The 26768-nt window shown below is 40.4% G+C and overlaps 1 protein-coding gene across 1 annotated transcript; it reads left to right on the forward strand.

The window, feature by feature from the left end:
* Positions 1 to 1983: 1983 nt before the first annotated feature.
* LOC308663051 (vomeronasal type-2 receptor 26-like) lies at positions 1984 to 26768 on the forward strand (the record flags this gene model as incomplete). The annotated part of the gene is made up of 5 exons (XM_081319193.1): positions 1984 to 2042; positions 8207 to 8396; positions 18372 to 18599; positions 19011 to 19137; positions 25852 to 26768. 5 exons carry the CDS (start codon positions 1984 to 1986, stop codon positions 26766 to 26768), a joined length of 1521 nt encoding a protein of 506 aa, XP_081175319.1.

Raw genomic sequence — 26768 nt, forward strand, 5'->3', positions numbered from 1 at the left:
CCATCCCAGCAGGGAGCTCCAAATGCTCTGCTGCCCCCCCCCCAGGTCCCCACGCATAACCGGTCAGCAGCGCAGCCACCGGGACACTCCAGTCACCGCGTAGCCCTCTCCAACGCCTCCTGAATCAGCTGTTCGGTGGCAGCCTCCTGGGTCAGCTGTTTGGTGGCAGACCCTGCAGGAAGGCCCGTTTGAGCAGCCATGCCTACCAGCATTTCCAGAAGCAGCTGGCAGGCAGCCGAAGAAGCAGGAAGCAGCTGGCAGTCGGCCGAAGAAGCAGGATGCCTGGGAAGGCCGGCGGTGTCCGTGGGGGAAGGAGAAGATGCAGCTGCCCAGAGGTAGGCCACATGGGGAGATTATCAGAAGCAGGGTGCTGACTGGAACTGAGGGAGAGGGGCCGGCACGAGAGACAGCCTCTCCCACTGAATGTTTAATTAATTGAAGAAATATACAATCAAGGTTTATTCTAATTTCATAAAGAGCAGTGATTTTCTCAAACCAAGAAACAGGCTATTCATTGTTGCTTTTTTAAAGAAAGAGCCAAATTGCCCTTGGATTAACTGAGGCCAACTATGAGACCTCTCATGCCAGGCAACCCAAACTTTCTCTTGAGTTTTGCTGAATTTTAAAAGGAAAAAAAAGGAATAAAATCAACGGTAAATGTTTTTGATGACACCCCACCCCACCCCCACTTTGTGAGCATTCAAAACAATTGGTTCAGGTAATCCTAAGCTTACAACAGTTCACTTAGTGAGCATTTAAAGTTACTAAAAAAATAACATGCCACTTTTCACACTTATGACCGTTGCAGGATCCCCATGACCGTGTGATCAAAATTCGAACGCTTGGCAACTGTCTGATATTTATGATGGTTGCAGTGTCCTTAGGTCATGTCATACATTTTTGCATTCTTCTGACAAGCAAAGTCATAAAATGAGGCAAAACTCACTTAACAAATGTCTCTCTTAGGAACAGAAATTTTGGGCTTGATTGTGGTCATAAGCCGAGGACTACCTGTACTCTTGAATCTTTCTTTTTCAATTGCACACTGCTGTACAGAAGAACATAGATGGAATATAAATTTACTTTGTTGTGAAATTATTCATATTCATGGCCATGCTAAAGGTTTGGGGCCAAATTCTCCAATGTCCCTCAGTACCCATTTTCCAAGTTTCACAGTATCTCTGTGAGTTCTTTCTTTGGGCACCTACCTTCTGAATAATTCAAAGTTTCTAGAGGGGATTTTCCATTCCTCACAATTATCCTGATCATTGAGATGTATTTGTTGTCCTTCTATTAAGTCTCAAGAGACCTTACTAGAATTATTGAGCAGATTGGTCAACAAGCACATCAAAAATATGTTTTGATGTCAAAGCCAGACACCAGAGGAATCCTGCATTATATCTTCTCATTAGAAAGAGAGCATGAGGAGATTTTTAAAGCAGGAAGGGGCTGTGCTTACTCCCCTCCCTTTCAGATGTGAAGTCTTGTCTGGCTCCTGAATTAGGAAGGCCATTGAAGATTGTATTTTGGAAGAGAGTTTTTATTTCTTCTACCTGCTCTTCTCTGTCTTTGAGAAGAAGTTTGCAGTGCACCACAGTGAATCATGCCAGGACATCATGTTGCTTCTACTTCTCGTTGTGCTGCTTTTGTGGCCTCAGGGAGCTTTTCATTTGATAAATCCAAGAGAAATATAACCTTGTTTGACTAAAAGTAAAAAAAAATAATTTTCTCCATGTATTTTTCCAGTGAGTGCTTAGAATTACTGTGTGCCTCTACATCTCAGTAAATATATTTCTTTAATTTAGGAGTCATTCATCATTCAGAATTGTCTCTTTAGGCACTATCTTTAATAAAAGCCTTATTAATTGAAAAAATACCATGTTTCCCCAGAAATAAGTCCCACCCAGAAAATAAGCCCTAGCTTGATTTTTTTAGCGTGCTCCTAATATAAGCCCTACCCCAAAAATAAGCTCAGGGGGGTGCATGGCCAGCACAAGAGGTGATGTTTTCTGGCGGCGGCAGCAGCAGCCCATGCAGTGCAGGTAAGTCCAAGCATGGAGGCAGAGGCACAGGGGAAGGCAGGCAATCAAGATGTGCTGCATGGCTGCCAGGCTTGCGAGAGGCTTGCACAAGCCAGATGGCCACACAGCATGCCTCTGCTCCCTCCTGCTGCCAGTGCTGCCACATGAGCCTCCCATGAGTCTCCCACAAGTAGTCCATCTCCATTTAAAATACAAAGGCCACCCTTTTGACGACAGCAAAGTCCACATTCTGGACAGAGAGGACCGCTGGTTTGAAAGAGGGGGTCAAAGAGTCCATCTTTGTCAAAACTGAACATCCCTCTCTCAACAGAGGGGGAGGGATATGACATTATCTATCTCCAGTCTACAGCACAGTCCTTTCATCAGTTCCAAGAAGGCTCCACACCCATTTGCACTACTCAGGTGACCCTGGCAACACAGATAAGCTTCCAGGTAATAATAATAATAATAATAATAATTTTATTTATATACCGCCCTTCTCTCGAAGGACTCAGGGCGGTGAACAGGGCAAGCATAAAAAATACAATACAAAAATTAAAACGGATTAAATATTTGCCCAACTAAAAACAGTAATTACAAATATTAAAATAGCAAATAAAAACCCCACCCATTCCCCGTCAGGCCAGGCCGGCTTGTTCGAATAGGAATGTCTTTAGATCGCGACGAAAGGAGCGAAGGTCGGGCGCCATCCGGAGCTCAACCGGTAACCGATTCCATAGCTCCGGGGCGCCCACAGAGAAGGACCTCCCCCTGGGGGCCACCAATCGACATTCTCTGATCGGTGGCACCCTGAGGAGGCCCTCTCTGTGGGAACGCACAGGGCGAAGGGAGGTTGATGCCGGCAGCAGGTATTCCCTAAGGTACTCCGGACCCATGCCATGTAGGGCCTTAAACACCATTACCAGTACCTTGAATCTCACCCGGAAGACAACTGGTAACCAATGCAGCTCACGGAGCAGAGGTGTAACATGGGAGTATCGGGAGACTCCCAACACAACCCTCGCGGCTGCATTCTGTACCAGTTGGAGCCTCCGAGTGGTCCTCAAGGGCAGCCCCATGTAGAGAGCGTTGCAGTAGTCTAGACGAGAGGTCACGAGCGCATGAGTGACCGTACATAAGTCATCCCGGTTTAGATAGGGCCGCAACTGGCGCACCAGGCGAACCTGGGCGAAGGCCCCCCTAGTCACGGCCACTATGTGATCTTCCAGAGTGAGCCGTGAATCTAGGAGGACTCCCAAGTTGCGAGCCCTATCTACAGGGGGTAATAGTTCACCCCCCCATAGAGAGAGATGGAATATCCTGAATAACCCGGGATGCCGGTATGTAAAGCCACTCAGTCTTGTCGGGGTTGAGTTGAAGTCTGTTCCTCCCCATCCAGACCCAAACCGCCTCCAGGCAACGGGACATCACGTCGAGGGCATCACTGGGGTGGTTTGGGGTCGAAATGAAAAGAGTTCAATTGTGGTCGTAAGCCGAGGACTACGTGTACTCTTGAATCTTTATTTTTCAATTGTACACTGCTGTGCAGAAGAACATAGAATATAATTTTACTTTGTTTTGAGACTATTCATATTCATGGGCATGCTAAATGTTTGGGGCCAAATTCTCCAGTGTCCCTCAGTACCCATTTTCCAAGTTTGAAGCTATCGCTTGTGAGTTCTCCCTTTGGGCACCTACCTGCTGAATAATTCAAAGTTTCTAGAGGGGATTTTCCATCCCTCACAATTAGCCTGATCACTGAGATGTATTTGTTGTCCTTCAATTAAGTCTCAAGAGACCTTACTAGAATTATTGAGCAGATTGGTCAACAAGCACATCAAAAACATGTTTTGATGTCAAAGCCACACACCAGAGGAATCCTGCATTATATCTTCTCATTAGAAAGAGAGCATGAGGAGATTTTTAAGGGAGGCAGGGGCTGTGTTTACTCCCCTCCTTTTCAGATGTGAAACTTGCCTGGCTCCTCCAGTGAAGATTGTATTTTGGAAAAGAGTTTTTATTTCTTCTACCTGCTCTTCTCTGTCTTTGAGAAGAAATCTGCAATGCACCCCAGTGAATCAGGCCATGACATCATGTTGCTTCTATTTCTCCTTGTGTTGCTTTTGTGGCCTCAGGGAGCTTCTCAGCAGCGCAAAGCCAAATGCCTCTTGACTCTGGAGCAAGAAGAAGTTTATTCGCAGAATTATTACAAGCCAGGAGATTTTCTCATTAGTGGGATAATCTCTGCAACCCAAGCTAGGTTTCTACCATTTAGCTTCAACAAAACTCCTTCCATTCAATTATTCTTGTAAGTCAGTTCCAGCCCTCTGAAATTAACCAGATATTGTCTGCTTGATCTGCTACTTTTGCTCTCTTTCTGTTCTAATTTATCCACTTTACGTCCTGCAGATGATGAGGTTCCTCAGCACCTATCAAGTAAGATGGTCAAAGTAGAGATCTTTGCTTTCCCTTCAATGTGCAGAACAAACATTCCCTTTCTTCACTTCCTTTAAGCAGAGCTACATTATGTGTATGGAGTATGGGGTGGTCCCTCCTTACTCCTCTCTGGCCCATGAAGGATAGAAGAAAGTCATCCTCAAACTGATCTTGACTTCTGAAAATGACATCGTTGTAAATTCTTAGAAGTACTCCATTTTCTCCCTGAAATGGTGATGGGAGAAGCTTCACAATTTCTTTTCTACACTAAGATTAACTATTGAGACGAAAGTCCCAAAGGTGCTTTTCAAAAGGCAACAGAATACAGAATATCAGAGTTGGAAAGGATCTTCTAGCCTTCTAAATCTTCTAGTCCAACCCCCTGCCCAGGCAGGAAACTTTATACGATTTCAGACAAATGGTTGTCCACTTTCTTCTTAAAAACCTCCAGTGTTGGAGCATTCCCAACTTCTGGAAGCAAGTCATTCCACTGATTAATTGTTCTCACTGTCAGGAAATTTCTTCTTAGTTCCAGGTTGCTTCTCTCCTTGATTAGTTTCCATCGGTTGCTTCTGGTGCTTTGGAAAATATGTTAAGCCCCTCTTCTTTGTGGCAACCACTTAGATATCAGAACACTGTGATCATGTTGCTGAAGGAGCAATGGAAGAAGCTTCTTGGACGAGAAGTGAAATGTTTTCAAGGGAAAACTGAAAAACAAAAGGACAGTTGCCTTTTGAAAAACACCTTTGAGACAACCATGACATGCATGACTGAGAATCTCCATAGATATTGAGATGAAAGAGTCACAGTTAAGAATGTACTTAGTCACTGATTTGGCAAATGTTTATGATTCCCAGTTATGAATTTATGCCAAGTATTTAATGCTCCCAAGTTCAATAAAAATGAAAATATTCTAAAATAGTGATCCAATACAAAGATCCTGATGATCACAATGGTGTGCTTGGGTTATGTTTACATCTAGTAAATTAGACTGTAGAACCTATCTCCTAAATCACCCTTTCAATTTTTATCATTATAATCTATACTAATATTAAAGAATAGGTACAATTTCCAAATATTAAAAGCTGGCTAAAATGATTTTATACTAAAAGGTTGAGATAGAGAGAATTTCTATTAAACTAGATTGAATTCTTGGTCCAACTCCAAAGATATTTATAAAATCAGAATAAGCAAAGGTTTGTAACAATTAGATTTTTTTAGACATAACATGAATTAAATATGTTAAGTATTGCATTTAAATATGTGAGATATCTCAGGATATCAGCCACCTTTATTAAGAGATAATAATAATAATAATAATAATAATAATAATAATAATAATAATAATAATAATAATAATAATAATAATAATAATAATAATAATAATAATAATAATGAAGAAGAAGAAGAAGAAGAAGAAGAAGAAGAAGAAGAAGAAGAAGAAGAAGAAGAAGAAGAAGAAGAAGAAGAAGAAGAAGAAGTCAGTTCCACCCCTCTGAAATTAACCAACTATTGTCTGCTTGATCTGCTACTTTTCCTCTCTTTCTGTTCTCATTTATCTTGGGGAACTATTTTACGTCCTACAGCTGATGAGACTCCTCAGCACCTATCAAGTAAGATGGTACAAAGTAGAGATCTTTGCTATCCTTTCAATGTGCAGAACAAACATTCCCCTTTTTCACTTCCTTTAAGCAGAGCTACATTATGTGTATGGAGTATGGAGTGGTCCCTCCTTACTCTTCTCTGGCCCATGAAGGAAAGAAGAAAGCATCTTCAAACTGATCTTGACTCCTGAAAATGACATGGTTGCAATTTCTTAGAAGCACTCTTATTTTCTCCTTGAAGTGGTATTGGGAAAAGCTTTGCAATTCCTTTTCTACACCAAGATTTGCTGCTGAGATGAAAGTCCCAAAGGTGCTTTTCAAAAGGCAACAGAATAACAGAATACAGAATATCAGAGTTGGAAGTGACCTTGGAGATCTTCTAGACCATCCACCTGTTCAGGCAACACCAAACAACAATGACAATGATTTATACCCTTCATCCAGAGAGCAATATTGATGGACTCTATGTACAAAAGGAGCATAGGTGGGCATGGAATAGAATAGAATAGAATAGAATAGAATAGAATAGAATAGAATAGAATAGAATAGAATAGAATAGAATAGAATAGAATAGAATAGAATAGAATAGAATAGAATAGAATAGAATAGAATAGAATAGAATAGAATAACAGAGTTGGAACGGATCTTGGATCATTCCGCCAGGACCTGAAGACTTGGCTCTTTGAGCTCTCCGGCCCAGGCTGAGAATTTTTAACTGGGGTTTTTATTTTCAGGGATAATTTAATCTTTTTAATTGTTTTTTAACTTTTGTATTTTGTATTGGTGTGATTTTTAAAATACCCTGTAAACCGCCCTGAGTCCTTCGGGAAAGGGCGGTATATAAATCTAATAAAATTAAATTAAATTAAATTCTAGTTCAACCTCCTGCTCAGGCAGGAAACCCTATACCATTTCAGACAAACAGTTGTCCATGCTCTTCTTAAAAACTTCCTATATTGAAGCATGCATAACTTTTGGAGGCAAGTCATTCCACTATTTAATTTTCAACTGTCAGGAAATTTCTCCTTAGTTCTAGGTAGCTTCTCTCTATTGATTAGTTTCTATCAATTGTTCCTCGTCTTGTCTTCAGCTGCTTTGGAGAATAGGTTGAGCCTTTTTTTTTCTGGCAACCCATGAGATATGGGAACATTGCTATCATGTCTTACTGAAGAAGCAACTGAAGATTCTTCTTGGATGAAAAACAAAACATTTTCAAGGAAAAAACAAAAAAAGGTCCAGTTGTCTTTTGGAAAGCACCTTTGGGAGAACCAAGACCTGGATGACTGAAAATCATATTGATATTGAGATGAAAAAGTCACAGTTAAGAATGTGCTTATTTACTCATTTTGCAAATGTTTATGATTTCCACTGATGAATTTATGCCAAAGATTTAATGCTCCCAAGTTCAATAAAAATGAAAATATTCTAAAATATTGATCTAATGCAAGGATCCTGATGATCACAATGATGTGCTTGGCTTATGTTTACATCTATGGAATTAGATGTGTAGAATTTATCTCCTAAATCACCCTTTCAAGTTTTATCATTCTATCCTTAATATTAAAGAATAGGTAAAATTTCTAAGTATTAAAAGCTGGGGAAGAGAGAATAACTATTAAGCTAGATTGAATTCTTGGTCCAACTTCAAGGATATTTATAAAATCAGAATAAGCAATATCAAATAATAATTAGATTTGTTTAGATATAACATGAATTCAGTATGTTAAGCATTGTATTTAAATATGTGAGGTATCAACCACCCTTATTAGTAGAGATTAAACAATCCATTCTAAAATGCTATGAAATATCATCAACCCGTTCGCAACTGTTCTTGTTATAAACTGAGGTAGTACTTTTGAAACAGGATTTGAAAATTTTTAGTACTAAAATTTACTAATTTGACTAGTTTTCTATATTAATATTTTAAGGAATGTTTTAACTCTCACATAAAAACTCTTGATACCAGGTGAAGTTGAATATTGAATAGTATTTCAGGAAAATGTTCTTTTGATTTATTTTCTAATATATTTATACATACAGGGGACAATACACAAAATACTGGAAAATGCTCTCCTTCCTTTATGCTGTCCACCACTTCCACCAAGATTCTAGGAATCTCTTACCTAACCTCACTCTGGGTTACAGTATCTATGAACACTATTTCAGTGAGCAAATTACTTTGGATGCTCTTCTGGATCTGCTTTCAGATGAAGAAGCCAATGTTCCCAACTACAGATGTGGAAGGCAGAAAAACATCCTTGCCGTTCTTGAAGGGGCCAATGCTGACATCTCCATCCTCATTTCAAACATGTTGGGCACCTATAAAATCCCACAGGTATTTCTTTACCAAAAAGACAATATTTAGCCGTAGAAATTTAAATCCAAGAGCAGAGTTTTATCATGGAATTTAGAGATGACAGATCAGGATTCCTAAAGGGAGAAAAAAGTTTTATACTTAGCTAAGAAAAAACTACCCCTTCATGGATTACTGCCTTGTTGGGGTGAAGGGGCTTGCGTAATGAAGCTATGAGCTATGCCATGCAGGGGCACCCAAGATGGACAGGTCATAGCAGAGAGTTCTGACAAAATGTGATCCACTGGAGAAGGAAATGGCAACCCACTCCAATATCTTTGCCATGAAAACCCCATGGACAGTACCAAAAGGCAAAAAGATATAATGCTGGAAGATGAGCCCTTCAGGTCGGGAGGTGTGCAATATGCTACTGGGGAAGAGCAGAGGACTAGTACTAGTATTGCCAGAAAAAATGAAGCAACTTGGCTAAAGCTGAAAGGATGCTGAGCTGTGGATGCATCTGTTGGTGAAAGGAAAGTCTGATGCTGTAAAGATTTATTCTCCATAGGAACCTGGAATGTAAGATCCATGAATCAAGGCAAGCTAGACGTGGTCAAACAAGAGATGACAAGACTGAACATCGACATCTTAGGACTCAGCAAACTAAAATGGACAGGAATGGGTTAATTTAATTCAGATGACCATCAGGTATACTACTGCGGGCAAGAGTCCCTCAGAAGAAATGGAGTAGCCTTCATACTGTCCAAGCCAGCCATCGTGACCCCATGGACAACGTTCCTCCAGGCCTTTCTGTCCTCTACCATCTTCTGGAGTCCATTTAAGCTCATGCCTACTGCTTAAGTGACTCCATCCAGCCACCTCATTCTCTTTCATCCCCTTCTTCTCTTGCCCTCAATCTTTCCCAGCATTAGGCTCTTCTCCAGTGAGTCCTTCCTTCTCATTAGGTGGCCATAGTATTTGAGTTTCAACTTCAGAATCTGGCCTTCTAAAGTCAAGGGACTTACAGGAGTCTTCTCCAGCACCATACTTCAAAGGCCTCAATTCTTTGGCACTCAGCCTTTCTTATGGTCCAACTTTCACAGCCATTCATTGCACCTGGAAGACCATTGTTGTTGTTGTTAGTTGCGAAGTCGTGTCCGACCCATCGCGACCCTATGGACAATGTTCCTCCAGGCCTTCCTGTCCTCTACCATCTTCTGGAGTCCAGTTAAGCTCACGCCTACTGCTTCAGTGACTCCATCCAGCCACCTCATTCTCTGTCGTCCCCTTCTTCTATTGCCCTCAATCTTTCCCAGCATTAGGCTCTTCTCCAGTGAGTCCTTCCTCCTCATTAGGTGGCCAAAGTATTTGAGTTTTAGCTTCAGGATCTGGCCTTCTAAAGAGCAGTCAGGGTTGATCTCCTCTAGGACTGACCGGTTTGATCGCCTTGCAGTCCAAGGGACTCGCAGGAGTCTTCTCCAGCACCAGAGTTCAAAGGCCTCAATTCTTTTGCGCTCAGCCTTTCTTATGGTCCAACTTTCACTGCCATACATTGCAACTGGGAAGACCATAGCCTTGACTATACGCACTTTTGTTGACAGGGTGATGTCTCTGCTTTTTAGTGTGCTGTCTAGATTTGCCATGGCTTTCCTCCCTAGGAGCAAGCGTCTTTTAATTTCTTGACTACAGTCCCCATCTGCAGTGATCTTGGAGCCCAGGAAAATAAAATCTGTCACTACCTCCATTTCTTCCCCATCTATTTGCCAGGAATTAAGAGGGCCGGATGCCATGATCTTAGTTTTCTTAATGTTTAGTTTCAACCCAACTTTTGCACTCTCCTTCTTCACTCGCAACAAGAGACTCTTCAGTTCCTCTTCACTTTCTGCCATTAGAGTGGTATCATCTGCATATCTTAGGTTGTTGATATTTCTTCCAGCAATCTTAATTCCAACTTTTGATTCATCTAGCCCTGCCTTTCTCATGATGTGCTCTGCATATAAGTTAAATAGGCAAGGCGACAGTATACAGCCTTGCCGGACTCCTTTCCCAATTTTGAACCAATCAGTGGTTCCGTGTCCAGTTCTCACTGTTGCTTCTTGGCCCGCATATAGGTTTCTCAAGAGACAAATAAGATGTTCTGGTACTCCCATCTCTTTAAGAACTTGCCACAGTTTGTTATGATCCACACAATCAAAGGCTTTAGCATAGTCAATGAAGCAGAAGTAGATGTTTTTCTGGAACTCTCTAGCTTTTTCCATGATCCAGCGTATGTTGGCAATTTGATCTCTAGTTCCTCTGCCTCTTCGAAATCCTGCCTGTACTTCTGGTAGTTCTCGATCCACATACTGCTGGAGTCTAGCTTGTAGGATTTTAAGCATAACTTTACTAGCATGAGAAATGAGTGCAATGGTGCGATAGTTTGAACATTCTTTGGCACTGCCTTTCTTTGGAATTGGAATGTAAACTGATCTTTTCCAATCCTGTGGCCACTGTTGAGTTTTCCAAATTTGCTGGCAAATTGAGTGTAGCACTTTTACTGCATCGTCTTTTAAGATTTTGAATAGCTCAGCTGGAATACTGTCACCTCCACTAGCTTTGTTGTTGCTCAGCTTTTCTAAGGCCCACTTCACTTCACATTCTAGGATGTCTGGCTCGAGGTCAGTGACCACCTCATTGTAATTATCAGGGACGTTAAGCTCATTCTTGTATAGTTCTTCTGTGTAATTTTGCCATCTCTTCTTAATCTCTTCTGCCTCTGTTAGGTCCCTGCCATTTTGGTCCTTTATCATGCCCATTTTTGCATTGAACGTTCCCTTCATCTCTCCAATTTTCTTGAAAAGATCTCTGGTCCTCCCTATTCTATTGTTTTCTTCTATTTCTTTGCACTGTTCATTTAAGAAGTCATTCTTATCTCTTCTAGCTATTCTCTGGAATTCTGCATTCAATTGGGCGTATCTTTCTTTTTCTCCCTTGCCTTTTGCTTCCCTCCTTTCCTCAGCTATTTGCAAAGCTTCCTCAGACAGCCATTTTGCTTTCTTGCATTTCTTTTTCTTTGGGATGGTTTTGGTTGCTACCTCTTGTACAATGTTGCGAACCTCTGTCCATAGTTCTTCAGGCACCCTGTCTATCAGATCTAATTCCTTAAATCTATTTGTCACCTCTACTGTATATTCAACAGGGATATGATTTAATTCATACCTGACTGGCCTAGTGCTTTTCCCTACTTTCTTCAGTTTAAGCCTAAACTTTGCAACAAGAAGCTCATGGTCTGAGCCACAGTCAGCTCCTGGTCTTGTTTTTATTGACTGTATAGAGCTTCTCCATCTTTGGCTGCAGAGTACATAGTCAATCTGATTTCTGTGTTGACCGTCTGGTGATGTCCATGTGTAGAGCCGTCTCTTGGGTTGTTGGAAAAGGGTGTTTGCTATGACCATCGTATTCTCTTGACAAAATTCTATCAGCCTGTGCCCTGCTTCATTTTGTACTCCAAGGCCAAACTTGCCTGTTATTCCGGTTATCTTTTGGCTTCCTACTTTAGCATTCCAATCCCCCATGATGATAAGGACATCATTTTTTGGTGTTAGTTCTATAAGGTGCTGTAGGGCTTCATAGAACCGGTCAATTTCATCCTCTTCAGCACCGGTGGTTGGGGCATAGACTTGGACTACTGTGATATTGAATGGTTTGCCTTGGATTCGAACTGAGATCATTCTGTCATTTTGAGGATTGTATCCCAGTATTGCTTTTCCTACTCTTTTATTGACTATGAAGGCTACTCCATTTCTTCTGAGGGATTCTTGCCCGCAGTAGTATACCTGATGGTCATCTGAATTAAATTCACCCATTCCTGTCCATTTTAGTTCGCTGATACCTAAGATGTCGATGTTTAGTCTTGTCATCTCTTGTTTGACCACGTCCAGCTTTCCTTGATTCATGGATCTTACATTCCAGGTTCCTATGGAGAAAAAATCTTTACAGCATCGGACTTTCCTTTCACCACCAGACACATCCACAGCTGAGCGTCCTTTCGGCTTTGGCCCAGTCGCTTCATTCTTTCTGGCGCTACTAGTACTAGCCCTCTGCTCTTCCCCAGTAGCATATTGGACGCCTTCCGACCTGAGGGGCTCATCTTCCAGCGTCATATCGTTTTGCCTTTTGGTACTGTCCATAGGGTTTTCATGGCAAAGATACTGGAGTGGGTTGCCATTTCCTTCTCCAGTGGATCACGTTTTGTCAGAACTCTCTGCTATGACCTGTCCGTCTTGGGTGGCCCTGCACGGCATAGCTCATAGCTTCATTGAATTACGCAAGCCCCTTCGCCACGACAAGGCAGTAATCCATGAAGGGGTGGAAGACCATAGCCTTGACTATATGCACTTTTGTTGGCTGGGTGATCTCTCTGCTTTTTAGTGTGCTGTCTAGATTTGCCATGGCTTTCCTCCCCAGCAGCAAGCATTCATTTAATTTCTTGGCTGCAATCCCCATCTGCGGTGATCTTGGAGCCCAGGAAAATAAAATCTGTCGCTACCTCCATTTCTTCCCCATCTATTTGCCAGGAATTGAGAGGGCTGGATGCCATGATCTTGGTTTTCTTAATGTTAAGTTTCAACCCAAATTTTGCACTCTCCTTCTTCACCTGCAACAAGAGGCTCTTTAGTTCTTCTTTGTTTTCTGCCATTAGTGCGGTGATCTTGGAGCCCAGGAAAATAAAATCTGTCACTACCTCCATTTCTTCCCCATCTATTTGCCAAGAATTGAGAGGGCCGGATGACATGATCTTGGTTTTCTTAATGTTAAGTACCAATTTACAAAGCCTTAATACAGCCACACTTGGAAAACTGCATCCAGTTTTGGTCACCAGAATATTAAAAATAAGCTGAGACCGTGGAAAGCGTGCAGAGTAGGGCAACAAAAATGATTAAGGGGCTGGAGGCTAAAATGTACGAAGAACAGTTACAGGAATTGGATATAGCTAGTCTAGTGAAAAGGACTAGGGAAGACATGATAGAGCTCTTCTAATATTTGAGGGGCTCCTGCAAAGACTGCAAAGTTCAAACTATTTTCCAAAGCATAAAAAGGCAAAACAAGAAGTTAAAAACTAACCAATGAGAGAAGCAACCTAGAACTAAGAAGAAATTTCCTAATGATGAGATCATTTAACCAACAGAATAACTTGCCTTCAAAACTTGTGGGTGCGCCATCATTAAGACTTTCAAAAAGAGACTGGACAATCATTTATCTGAAATGATATAGGGTCTCCTGCTCAAGCAGGAAGTTGGGCTAAAAGGCCTCCAAGGACCCTTTAAACTCTGTTATTCTGTGTTCTGTGTTCTGCTATGATCTCAATCCAGATATGAGGACTCTTCTGACACTTTGGAACAGCAAAATTCTGCACTTAGGGAGCAAGTGGAAAGAAAAGCAATAACTGAGCAGAGGAGTAAATTTACCACCAAAAGATCTTTATTTCAGAAGTGTTCAGTTGGGAGAGAATTGTTATTTGATCACTATATGGATCACATAATGTATGTCTAGCTTAATGAAGAGAAGGACAAGGGATGACATGATAACAGTGTTCCAATATCTCAAGGGTTGCCACAAATGAGAAGGAGTCAAGCCATTCTCCAAAGTATCTGAAGGGACAAGAAGGAACAGATGGAAACTAATAAAGGAGAGAAGCAACCTAGAACTAAGGAGAAATTTCCTGACAATTAGAACAATTAATCAGTGCCTCCAGACATTTTGAATTCTCCAACATTGGAAGTTTTTAAGAGCTTGGACAAGCTGAGCAGGGGTTTAGACTAGCAGATCTCCAAGGTCTCTTCCAACTTCTATTCTATTCTATTCTATTCTATTCTATTCTATTCTATTCTATTCTATTCTATTCTATTCTATTCCATTCCATTCCATTCTATTCTAAATAAATTTCTCTTCATTTTTCAGATCAGTTACAGCTTTGTTTCCCCAGTTCTGAGGGACAAAACTCAGTTTCCATTCTTCTACCCAATGCTTCCTGCTGAAGGTGTCCAGTATCCAGGGATGGTCGAGCTGCTCCTCCATTTCAGATGGACCTTGGTTGGCCTAATGGCTCCAGACACTGACCAGGGAGAGAGGTTCATGAGGACAATGACTTCCATGCTGGTCAAGAAGGGCATTTGTCCAGTTTTATCTCAACTGTTTTCCGTAAAAGTCAGAAACTTGGTGATGACATTGGAACTATTTGCTAAGTGGAGACAAGTGAATGTCTTTCTCTACAGTGCAGAAATTAGTTCATTCCAGATGGGCATATTCATTACGCATGTCATGCTTAAACATCTTAAGGAACCCACCACGGGAAAACTCTGGATCATAGCAGCCTGTTGGGATCTCACTTGGGATTTCATGGAAAGTAGTATTTCTACCTTCCAAAACATTTGGGGCTTTTTTTCCTTTCTTGTACAGACAAATAAAATGGAGGTCTTTGATGCTTTTAAGCAATTTCACTCTTCCATGAAACACTTTGTAAGGAAATCCTTTACATGTTCCTCCATCAAGGATGTCTTCTCTGTGAAAGTCTGGAGACAGTGCAGGGAAAGAGAAGAACTGGAGCTTCTACCCAATGAAGATATCCAACAAATCTTATCTCTTGACAGCTCTTTCACTTACAACATAATCTGGGCTGTGGGGCTGGCCTTGCATTCAGCCTATTTCTCCAGATCCAAGGGGCCAATGAGAAACAATGGTGAGAACCTGGGAGCTCAAAGGCTGAAGGCCTGGCAGGTATTCTAGTGCACAACTCAGTTCCAAACTGTAAGAAGGGAGGGTTCTGCATCCAAGTTACCAAAAATGTTTTATTTTTGTCAGGAGTAAACCAAAGACTGAAAGGTGCAAGAGAAAAGTCAGGACTGGTTCAATGTCTATAGAAATTATCAATCATCCATGTTTATTATTATTAGCATATGGTGTTGTTACAGTAGCCAGGAGACCACAATGTTATTGTAGTTTGGCTTGCCAAGGTACCAGCCCTGTTATAGGAAATGCTTGCCTGATTCCCAACCTTTACACCAGAGATAAAGAAAAGCAGCTCTTCCGGCTTCTGGTTTGTCAATGCTGCCGTTGTGGACGTCTGGAGGATGGCTCTTGTCTTCCATGTCCAGTTTCGCATTCCTTGGGGGTCCTAAAAGGGCCAAAGAGTTGCCCTGGAGGGGTGACCAGCAAGAAGGGGCTTTTGCAGAAATGCGGGGGAGCCGCAAACCACCACCCCCATTAGTGCCTGCATTCCCTTCGAATCAGTGGATGAAAGACCAGCCATAGTAACATGGCTGGTTACTAGGCTGCAGACAGCCGAAGTCACACTTACCACCAGGCAACATTAAAGCAGCATGGAGAGACTGGGTAAGATTCCTCTCTTATACCCCAATCTTCTGTTCACCTAAATGAGCTGCTAAGTACCGTCCCCCCCTGTAGAGAGGAGGGGGGAGTTCAACCCTCCCTTCATAGTGGTGATCAAGCCTCCAGGGGTATTTTTTTAAAAAATGTTGAAAAATTGAATTGGACCTCAACTAGAACTTTATAACTTGTGGACTAAAAGCTTTTGACTACCTACTCCTTACTTCCTATTTTCATTTAAAAATTTGGTTTTGCTCTTCTAAAATAGAAGAAATAACTGAAAAGAGATTAACAGATAGTTCCCTAAAAGAAAAGAAAAGAATTTGCTAAGCACTTGGGGGACACCCAGTGGCTAAACCTGAAATTGCAATTTAACACTCTTAAAAAGAGAGAGAGAGACTTGGCTGATTCATTAGAAAAGCAAGATAAGACTAACCTTGAACAGCAGATGTGACTCCACTATGGAAGAAATACAAAAACAAATCTATGCTATAATGAACATAACTTACCAAACTCATCAGTTCCTGTCTACAGCCGGCGATGAAATAAGAGCTTTTGGGGAAAAAATAGAAAGCGTCTTGGAGAAGCAAACTGAAATTGTGACTACAACTAATAATTTAACAGGACAGAACATAACAGAAGAAATTGAACAATCAAATACATTGACAGAAAAATTAACTACTCAATAAGCACAGACATTTGAAGATCAGAATAAGAAACAGATGGAAGAAATAAAAATACACAGTCCAAGACAACTATATCAAGAGGTGAAAATAATGAGAAGATTTGGTGCTTTTATTAGGCCCCTCAACCCTTCAAAAAGGAAGATTGGAGGGTCACTTCAATACGATACAATAACACAAGAATTCTTTGATGACCCTGAAGCAAAGAAGCGAAAAATGACATGGCAAAGGAAAAAAGCAAGAATAAGATTGAAGAAGAATGGACATATTTAAGAGGCCTGAAATGGAAAATACTAAAATAGACAGGATTGTACTTAGATTATGAGAGATTGTTTCGATAAGTAGATAAAAATACTGGCTAATTAAAAAAACCCGCAGATGTATGAATATTAACAGTTAAATTGAAATATTGAGCTGTTTAAATGAAATTGATTAAGATGTATATATGTTAAGAATGATAAAATGTAATTAATATACTTGGATATAGTGATATGAAAGGATGTATTAAATGGTGAAATGGGAGAAATTTTGGCTAATTTTCAATACGTGAAAATTATAATGAAAACAAGAATATTGTATTACCAACTTGTTGATATGGAAATGAGATAGATGAGAAGTATATTTATATTACTAGGTATTGGAGAGAATTGTGCAAAAGGAATTGAGGTCACTTAGAAATATAAAAATGAGAAACTTCAGATGCTGAACATTAATATCAATGCAAAATTAAAGCTGGAAAAGTATATAAGGTGTTCGATGTCTTAAAGATGGACTGTTAAAATATAAAATACACAAAAGTATTGACAAATGTAAGAAAACTACTAAATAACTGATGGATAACAATAAGAAGTATGTTAATTTAAATAAGAGATAATATGTATTAAAAAGAGAGGAAATTCTGGTTACAACAAATTGGAGATTTGTAATAATATGTATTTGTATGAAACAGAATTATTGTAACCCAGACACCACATTGCTTTTCAAAGATACTATTGTAACATTGGAAAATCAATACAAAACTTATACTAAAAAGAAAAAAGAAAAGCAGCTCTTCCTGCAGCATCACCCAAGGTCTCCTCCCTTCCTGGTGCTACCTCGCAAGTGGGCACCACAACTGGGAAAGTTCAGAGCCATAAAGGAATCTGACTGCCTGCACAGAGCACCAACTTGTCTCCCCACTAAAGGCAGTACAAGAAGAAATGGATGAAAACTAAGCAGGGGAGAAAAGCAACCTAGAATTAAGAAGAAATTTCCTGACAGTTCGAACAATTAACCAATGGAACAACTTGCCTCCAGAAGTTATGAGCAGGGAGGTGGACTGGAAGACCTCCAAGATCCCTTCCAACTCTGTTATTCTATTCTATTCTATTCTTGGATGAGAAGCAAAACATTTTCAAGGAATAAAAATCAAGAAAGTCCAGTTGCCTTTTGAAAAGCACCTTGGGGACAATCTTGACTGGGTCTACTTGAGGTTTCTTCAGTAGCTTCACCACTAATGGAGAGAAAATAATACAAGAAAGGGGCGATACCTTCTTTGCTCTTAGAATATTTCAGTACTAAGGCCAAAGTATTGCTAGTCCATAGATTGCAGTCTGGAAAAAAACAGGGAGAAAAGGGGGAGTCAAAATTAAGACAAAGAGTCAGAAAGAAAGGAAAGGAAATGGTTGGGCTGGGTCATCAGGATGAGCTGCTGTTTTTCTTCCTAGCCTGAACAAAAGAGTGGAAACACAAATGCTACTTGGATGTTGAAAGTCCCATTTGCACAGTTTACTCTGTTTGTATTTAAGCAGTAAGTTAGTAGCTGTTATGGTTCAACTATGTCCAGTTTCTGCCCTGAAGGAGTAAATAAATCTAGAACCTGGGCTTTGTGTAGAGAAATATTCAGTTTGCCCTCAGGGTAAACCAGGAGCTTTTATCATAGAATGTCTGGTTTCCTTTCCAAATACTCTCCTTTTCTCTTCCTTTCCAGTTTCATGCTTTCCTTCAAAAACCCCAGTTGTATAATCATTCCATTGATGGGGTATATTTTGATGAGAATGGAGACCCGGCTGTTGACTTGGACATTGTGAACTGGATGGTTTACACCAACAATTCTGTCACCAGGATGAAATCTGGGCATCTAGAAAGACAGGGAATCCAGGGTTCCAAACTGGTGATTTATGAGAACAATATTGCACAGATGGAAAAGCTGAACAAGGTGAGGAAACCTCTTTATTTCATTCTTTCTGTAATTCTCACAATGGAGTAATAGTGGCTTTAAAGGACTCCCAATTTCACATCAGAAATGTTGCCTTTTTCTTAGCCCAGGTGTTAATGGTCTTGATGGTAGTTCCTCCACTGAGTTTGGACTAAGATCTTCTTCACTCTATTCACTTCTAACCTGCTTCTTGACTTCAGTGTGCTTAAATGTTAGCTTAATGTCCTTTTCTTGAAGAAGTCGGTATCTAAACTAATCTAACTTTCAAACCTATGTCTGTTCTTGTCATTAGATGAGATGATAAACTGGCAAGTAGCCTGCAGCTTCTTCAATTTGATGGGGTGGTCCATCCTTTCCTATTTTTTCTCAAAATGAGTTCATATTCTGAATGTTCTTCCTTTCCCTCCTCAGCCCCTCCCTCCTTCCAGGTGTGTGGAAAGTTGTCATCCCGGATTCAGGAAGGTGGCTCAGGAAGGGAAGCCCATCTGCTGTTATGACTGTATTCCTTGTGCAGAAGGAACCATCTCCACCCAAGAAGGTGAGTGACATCGGAGGGGACCTCAGATAGGCAGATGTTGTTTAATATAATTTTAAAGATCTATTCTATTCTATTCTATTCTATTCTATTCTATTCTATTCTATTCTATTCTATTCTATTCTATTCCTAAACATTCCATGCCCACCTATGTTCCTTTGTACATAGAGTCCATCAGTATTGCTGTGTGGATGAAGGGCATAATTCATTGTCATTATTTTTCGCTCTTCCTATCCAGAGCTTTTACTTCTGCTTGGGTCCAGTCCACTATTACAGCTGTGCATCTAATAACTGCAATAGCCCAGGTGTTATTTGTCTTGATGGTATTTCTTCCACTGAGTTTGGACTTTAAGACCTTCTTCACTTTATGTGTGTGTGTGTGTATATATGTGTGTGTGTGTGTGTGTGTGTGTGTGTGTGTGTGTGTAATTTTTTTGGCTTGCTAACAAAGAATAAAGGGAGACCGATATGATCGTTTCAAACTTCTTTGTTTTCATCAGTCAGCCATACCCTTCTGAGATTCAAACCTGGGCCGACTGCGTCTTAAGCAGTTGTTTTAACCCCTAGGCAACAGGCTCCCTCCCTCCCTCCCTCTCTCTCTCTCTCTCTCTCTCTCTCTCTCTCTCTCTCTCTCTCTCTCTCTCTCTCTCTCTCTCTCTTAGCTAAGAAGCAAGGAAGATATGTGTTAAATGTTTGTTAAGCATTCAGAATACACTTGCTTAGTCCCAGACACAGGACAAATCTTATTTCCTGTTTCGGCCTAGCCCAAGGCCATCTACAGGCAGTAGCCACAGCAGTGGCAGCTCATATTTGTGTAATTTTTTTTATGAAAACAAAGAAGTTTGAAATGATCATATCTGTCTCCCTTTATTCTTTGTCAGCAAACCAAAAATATTTACACAAATATGAGCTGCCACTGCTGTGGCTACTGCCTGTAGATGGCCTTGGGCTAGGCCGAAACAGGAAATAAGATTTGTCCCATGTCTGGGACTAAGCAAGTGTATTCTGAATGCTTAACAAACTTTATATATATATATATATATAAAGTTATATATATATACATGCGTGCTAGTCGTTTCCGACTCCAGGGGCCGGTGCTCATCTCCATTTCAAAGCCGAAGAGCCAGCGCTTGTCCGAGGACGTCTCCGTGGTCATGTGGCCGGCATGACTAGATGCCAAAGGCGCACGGAACGCTGTTACCTTCCCACCGGAGTGGTCCCTATTTTTCTACTTGCATTTTTACGTGCTTTCGAACTGATAGGTTGGCAGAAGCTGGGACGAGTAACAGGTGCTCACCACTGCGTCCCTTTATATATATATATATATATATATATATATATATATATATATGTTTTCGTAGATTCTCGCGGGTGTCTGTATGTGTAGGTCTAGAGTCTCGGGTTTCTTCCCGCGTTCCTTTCATCTTCAGAAAGTTGTGGCGACGTTTCGACGAAATCCCATCCGTCATCATCAGGCCGGAGTATTCCTCCTGCTGCTTTCAGGAGCAATGCGTGGTCTGTCTGTTCCTTTTCTTCCAACTGCCGGTGGGGCTGTGTTCTGACTGGGTGGAGGCGTGGCTGCTTTCTGATTGGGTGGGGGTGTCTTCCGACTGGGTGGAGGCGTGGTTGTCTTCTGATTGAGTGGAGGCGTGGCTGTCTTCTGATTGGGTGGATGTGTGGTTGTCTTCCGATTGGTTGGAGGCGTGGCTGTCTTCTGATTGGGTGGGGTGTGTTCTGAATGGGTGGGGTTTTTTGTTGTGTCGTAATATCCTGAGTGTTGTGATTTGGTGTCTTGAGGAGTGGGCTGTGTAGTGGCCTCCAGAGCTTTGGCTTGGCTCCGAGTTGATTTCGTCGAAACGTCGCCACAACTTTCTGAAGATGAAAGGAACGCGGGAAGAAACCCGAGACTCTAGACCTACATATATATATATATATATATATATATATATATATATATATATATATATATATATATATATATATATATATATATATATATATATATATATATATATATATATGTTTCAAATGTTAACTATTTAGATTACCTTGCTAGGCCCTGTTTTATTTCCTGTTTTCAGCCTATCTTGAAGGCTATCGAACAGGCTGTAGTCACACCGGATAGTTCATATATTTGTGTAAATTACTAACAAAGAATTAAGGGAGACTGAGATGCATTTCTGACTCTTTAGTCTTCATCAGTCAGCCATACCCTTCTGAGATTCGAACCTGGGCTGATTGCACATTAGGCAGTGTATTTACCTGTTGAGCCACAGGATCTCTCTCGCTCTGTTAGCTTCGAATCTCATGTTTGGGGCCTAGCAAGGTAATCTAAATAGTTAAGTATTTGACACATATCTCCCCTTGCAGAAAGCTAACAAAGCGAGAGAGATCCTGTGGCTCAAGAGGTAAATACAACTGCCTAATGTGCAATCAGCCCAGGTTCGAATCTCAGAAGGGTATGGCTGACTGACGAAAACTAATAAGTTTGAAATGCATCTCAGTCTCCCTTAATTCTTTGTTATGTAGATCTTTGGTCATTCGGATTTTTTCCCCACGTAGAATTGAAGGTGTAAGAGCAACGTTTCGACAAAATCTCATCCGTCATCCTCAGGCTGGTGGCTTCAGCTTCGTTCTTCTGGGAGAAGTGTGTGGTAGTGGCTGTTTGTTCCTCTTTTTTAAACTGCCAGGGGGTGTGTGTTCTGTGGGTGGAGGTGTGCTCTGATTGGGTGGGGAGTTAGCTGTGTTCTGATTGGGTGGGGGTGTGTTTTGAATGGGGGCTGTGTTCTGATTGGGTGGGGGTGTGTTTGAGTGGATGGGCTGGTCTCAGCTGCCAGCCTTATATATATAAAACTATCTTTAACAATTGATTTCTATAATCTATATTTCATATGTTAATTTCATTTGATTTCCCCTTCCCCCAAAGTATCTTTCTTTGCAAAACATTAAGACAATTCCCATTATTTTGATTAACAACAAATAAGTATATAGTTTTTCCAATAATCCTATTTGTCATTTTAGTTGCCTTATCGTAAATCCTGTTACCATGCTTATTTCAGCTTATTTCTCCCCCCAGATTCTAAATATTCTTACTAGTGACACTTTTTTCAACAATTAAATACATTTACATTGGTGGATTTGATTCTATTTTTTCCATATAAGCCCTCTCATAGTTTTATATTTCTTAATCAATAAGTAAAAAAGTAGAAAGAGAAAAGAGGAGAGGAGAGAGACTAAAAAGCGGAAAGAAAGAAGAAAGAAGAAGAAAAAGACAAAAAAGACAAAAGCACTGAGATACAAAAAATAACATACAATTTAAAATATGTATCCCTCCTCACTGGAGAAGAGCCTAATGCTGGGAAAGATTGAGGGCAATAGAAGAAGGGGACAACAGAGAATGAGGTGGCTGGATGTAGTCACTGAAGTAGTAGGCATGAGCTTAAGTGGACTCCAGAAGATGGTAGAGGACAGGAAGGCCTGGAGGAACGTTGTCCATAGGGTCTCGATGGGTCGGACACGACTTCGCAACTAACAACAACAATCCCTCCTAATTTTATATATACTTATTCCCTCAATTTCTTATTCTTTTTGACCATAGCTAAGAATGTATTTAATCTATTTAAACTTTAAGCATTCCATTCAGTAGATCTGATCATCTAATCCTTTAACTCTTATTCAAAACACATTTTATTATGCTTTTCTTATCACCACATTTAAATAACTAAAATGTTTGCTTTGTTTAAATCATTTCAACTTTTTTTTACAGAAAGAAAAAAGAAAAAATATATATTAATTAAGAAAAAAATTCATCCCTCTAAGAGTAATATATTTTAAAGTTTTTCCATTTCTTTAGCCATATTCAAACAAATGTTTCTTATTGTATTTGTTAACAATAAAAAAGAAAAGGAAAATTCATCTCTCTAAGAGTAATGTATTCCAAAGTTTTTCCATTTTTAGCCATATTCAAACAAATGTTTCTTTTTTAAGTATTCTCTCTGATAAGTCCCATCATCTATTTTCTTGATTTCCATTTTAGTCTTTTTTCTCTGGCCATTGCCTTTCTTAATCAGTATGTTTTGCTGCATCATTCCTTTCCCTCTAAAGTATTTTTTTCTCATTCTTTTCCTTATCTTCAAAGTTGCTTGGACATGTTGGAATATTTCCCATTTGAATTAAATCATGATTTTTTATTTTATATGGTTCCATCTTTAAGTCTCTATCCTCAGAATTTTGTTCAGTCATCTCTACTGTATTTTCCTGGGAAATTTCTTGGAGTGAAATTAAGTTGGAGATAAGTTGATTCATACTCTCAAGGTTGTTCTGTATTTCTTTGTAGTTTAAAATCATTGTCCTTTGAAATTGTTGCCGCTTATCATATCTTTCCTTTTGTGAAGTATTCATTGCTTCAGATTTGTTACTCTCACATTGTTTACACAGCTGCATTTTCTAAAAACATTGAGGGTCAGAGAAAAAAAGAATCCTCACCCACCAGTAGATGTCAGTGTTTGCTCATTTTTCAGGTCTTTCTAGTCTTTTTTCTCTCTCTAAAGGGTAGGTTCCGCTGCTTCTGGTAACCAAAAGGAGGGAGTAAAATCCCCCTCTTTTTTTTCTGGAGATCTCTTATTTTTGGGACTTTCTTCTTCAGGAAAATAGGTAGGATAGAGAAAATCAATATTCTTACCCAGATTCAAGCATGCTGTTTTAAATCCGCTTAGTTTAAACGCTTATGACTTCCATTGTCTCCAACTATGACTGGACATGGAATTAGCCAGCCTTTTCTTCTGTTGGTTTCTGGGAGGCTTCTCCTGGACCGTTCGGGGAGACCGCCATCTCTCCTAAGTCCCTGGGATTTCCTTCCTTCATTCCACCCCTTCAGGGTGGGTTCTGGCCCCCTAGGGTCCCCAACAAAAAGAAATTTCAGCCAAAGAGTTCGGCATTCCGAATCTTCAGACTGCTCACTGGAAAACAGGAACAGAAAGTCCCTTCTTCACTTTCTTGATGTAGTCATTTCTAACCTTTCTCTTGACTTCAGTGTGCTTGATGTTGTCAGCTTGAAGGATATCCAGGCATTTGTAGTGATTGACTTCATCCAGAATCTTCATTCATCCAGAATCTTCATAGGGCATCTTGATTCCTTCAGTTTTCACTATTTTCCCCCTGTTGATGGTGAGGATGGCACATTTGTCCAATTCAACTCCACTGTAATATCTTGCCTATACATACCAACAGTTTTGAGAACAATTCTGCTCCAGATGCTGTTTTTCCATACAGCTTCAGATCGTCCATGTAAAAGAGGTGAGATAGCCTGGCAGATGTTTCTGATGTTTGATACCAATGGCCTGACTTGTTCACTATTGTTGGCAGAGGAATCAATGCAATGACAAACAGTAATAGTCATAGTAGGTCTGCTTGAAGGATTCATCTCTTGATCTTTCTCTTTCCTTCTTTGTTGTTGCTGTTGTTAGTTGCGAAGTTGTGTCCGACCCATCGTGACCTCATGAACAACGTTCCTCCAGGCCTTCCTGTCCTCTACCATCTTCTGGAGGCAATTTAAGCTCACGCCTACTTTCCTTCTAGTCTATCTCCATTGACCACCAACTGTGTTTTCTATTGTGCCATTGATCTTTGCACAAAGCTTCTTATGTTTCTACTCCTATTACTTCTAGGCACTTAATTACCCAACCATGTTTAGGGAGTTGAATGCCTTCTTATAATCAATCCAAACTACAGTCAAGCTGGTTTTTATTCTCTTGCAGTTTTCCAAAATCATCTTGTCAGTTTGGAGCAGATCTTTTCTTCCTCTGATGTTTGGGCAGTTTCTATTCTGCTCAAGAGGAAAGAGCTTGTTTTCAATTACAGTACATGATGTTTGCCTGCATCAACTATCACATCAGTTAACAATTTGAAACTTGTAGGTAAGCAGATAATTGCCCTATAGTTGGCTGATGGTGCTCCTTTTGCTGGATCTTTCATTATCAGGTAGGTTTTTCCAGAAGTTGTTAAACTGCATGGCAATAAGTGCAGAGCAAATCAGTCAGATGTTTCAACCAAAAACCATACAACTCATCTTTACCCACTGCTGAAAAATTAATGAACTTTCTCCTTTTCTTCATTATTTATGCTATTATTACAAGTTCTTTCATTTCATTTTTTAAAATTCTTATTCACTTTCTCACCCTCTACTTCCTACTTATCCATTTTATTCATATCCACTTACTTTAACCAAGCTGCATTCTTGTTGTATTTCTTTGGGTTATCCCTTGGCTGCACCCAGAACTGCACTGTTTCTTCTTCAACAGGTGTTCACTGGTTCACTGCAGTCTCTCCATTGATGGATTGGTAGAAAGTTTTGACTGAAATTGGAGATTTGACTTATAGTGTGCAATTCAAGCTTAGTATCTGGTGATTTTCTTAGTTACAGCTGTTACAGTATGTGCAACTTTACTATTTCCAGTGCTTCCTTGATTTTCCTTGCTTCTAGGTGATTTTTCTTTTATCGGGTACGTTTTGCTCACTTATATCTGACCTTAGCATTCTGATTTTCCATTTGGGTTGTGCACCCTACATAAGAAATACATTCTCTATTTCAGCATTCTGTATCTTCATTCTTATGTTTATCTCTCAACATTCATTCCTTACTAATATTATGCAAATTGTAGCTTCAATAAAAGGTGAAAGAACCAGCTTTAAGATGAACAATACTCTTCCTCTTTTCAGATTCAGAAAAATGCGCCCCTTGTCCAGAAGATCAGCATCCAAATATCAGTCAAGATCGCTGTATTCCTAAGATTAAAACCTTCCTAAATTATAAAGGCAATTTAGGGATCATCCTAATTTCCATTGCTGTGTTCCTGTCTTTAACAACAGCCTTTGTCTTGGGAATCTTCATTAAATTCCTAGACACTCCAATCATCAAAGCCAATAACAGAGACCTTTCCTACATCCTCCTGGTCTCCCTCCTGCTTTCCTTCTTCACTTCCTTCCTCTTCATTGGCCAGCCAAGGAGAGTCACCTGCCTTCTCCAACAGATAACCTTCAGCATTATCTTCTCAGTTGCCATTTCTTCTGTCTTGGCCAAAACTATCACGGTGGTGCTGGTTTTCTTGGCCACAAAACCAGGGAATAAAGTTCAGAAATGGCTGGGGAAGAGTTTGGCCAACTCCATCATCCTTTCTTGCTCTGGTATCCAGATAGTCATCTGCAGCAGCTGGCTTGGCACTTCTCCCCCATTTCCTGACTCTGATCTACACTCTCAGCCTGGAGAGATCATCCTACAATGCAATGAAGGATCTATTGCCATGTTTTACTGTGCTCTCGGCTACATGGGCTTCCTGGCTGCCATCTGTTTCACAGTAGCTTTCCTGGCCAGGAATCTACCTGGGGCCTTCAATGAAGCCAAGTTGATCACCTTCAGCATGCTGGTCTTCTGCAGTGTCTGGGTCTCCTTTGTACCCACCTACCTGAGTACCAAAGGGAAATACATGGTGGCTGTGCAGATCACCTCCATCTTGGCTTCCAGTGCTGGCCTGTTAAGCTGCATCTTTTTCCCCAAATGCTACATTATTATTTTGAGGCCAGACCTCAATACTAAGGAACAACTAATCATGAAAGAGAAAAGAGAAAAGTGTTTCTAA

This window comes from Vipera berus, assembly GCF_964194415.1.
Source record: "Vipera berus genome assembly, chromosome: 2".
Classification (NCBI taxonomy): domain Eukaryota; kingdom Metazoa; phylum Chordata; class Lepidosauria; order Squamata; family Viperidae; genus Vipera; species Vipera berus.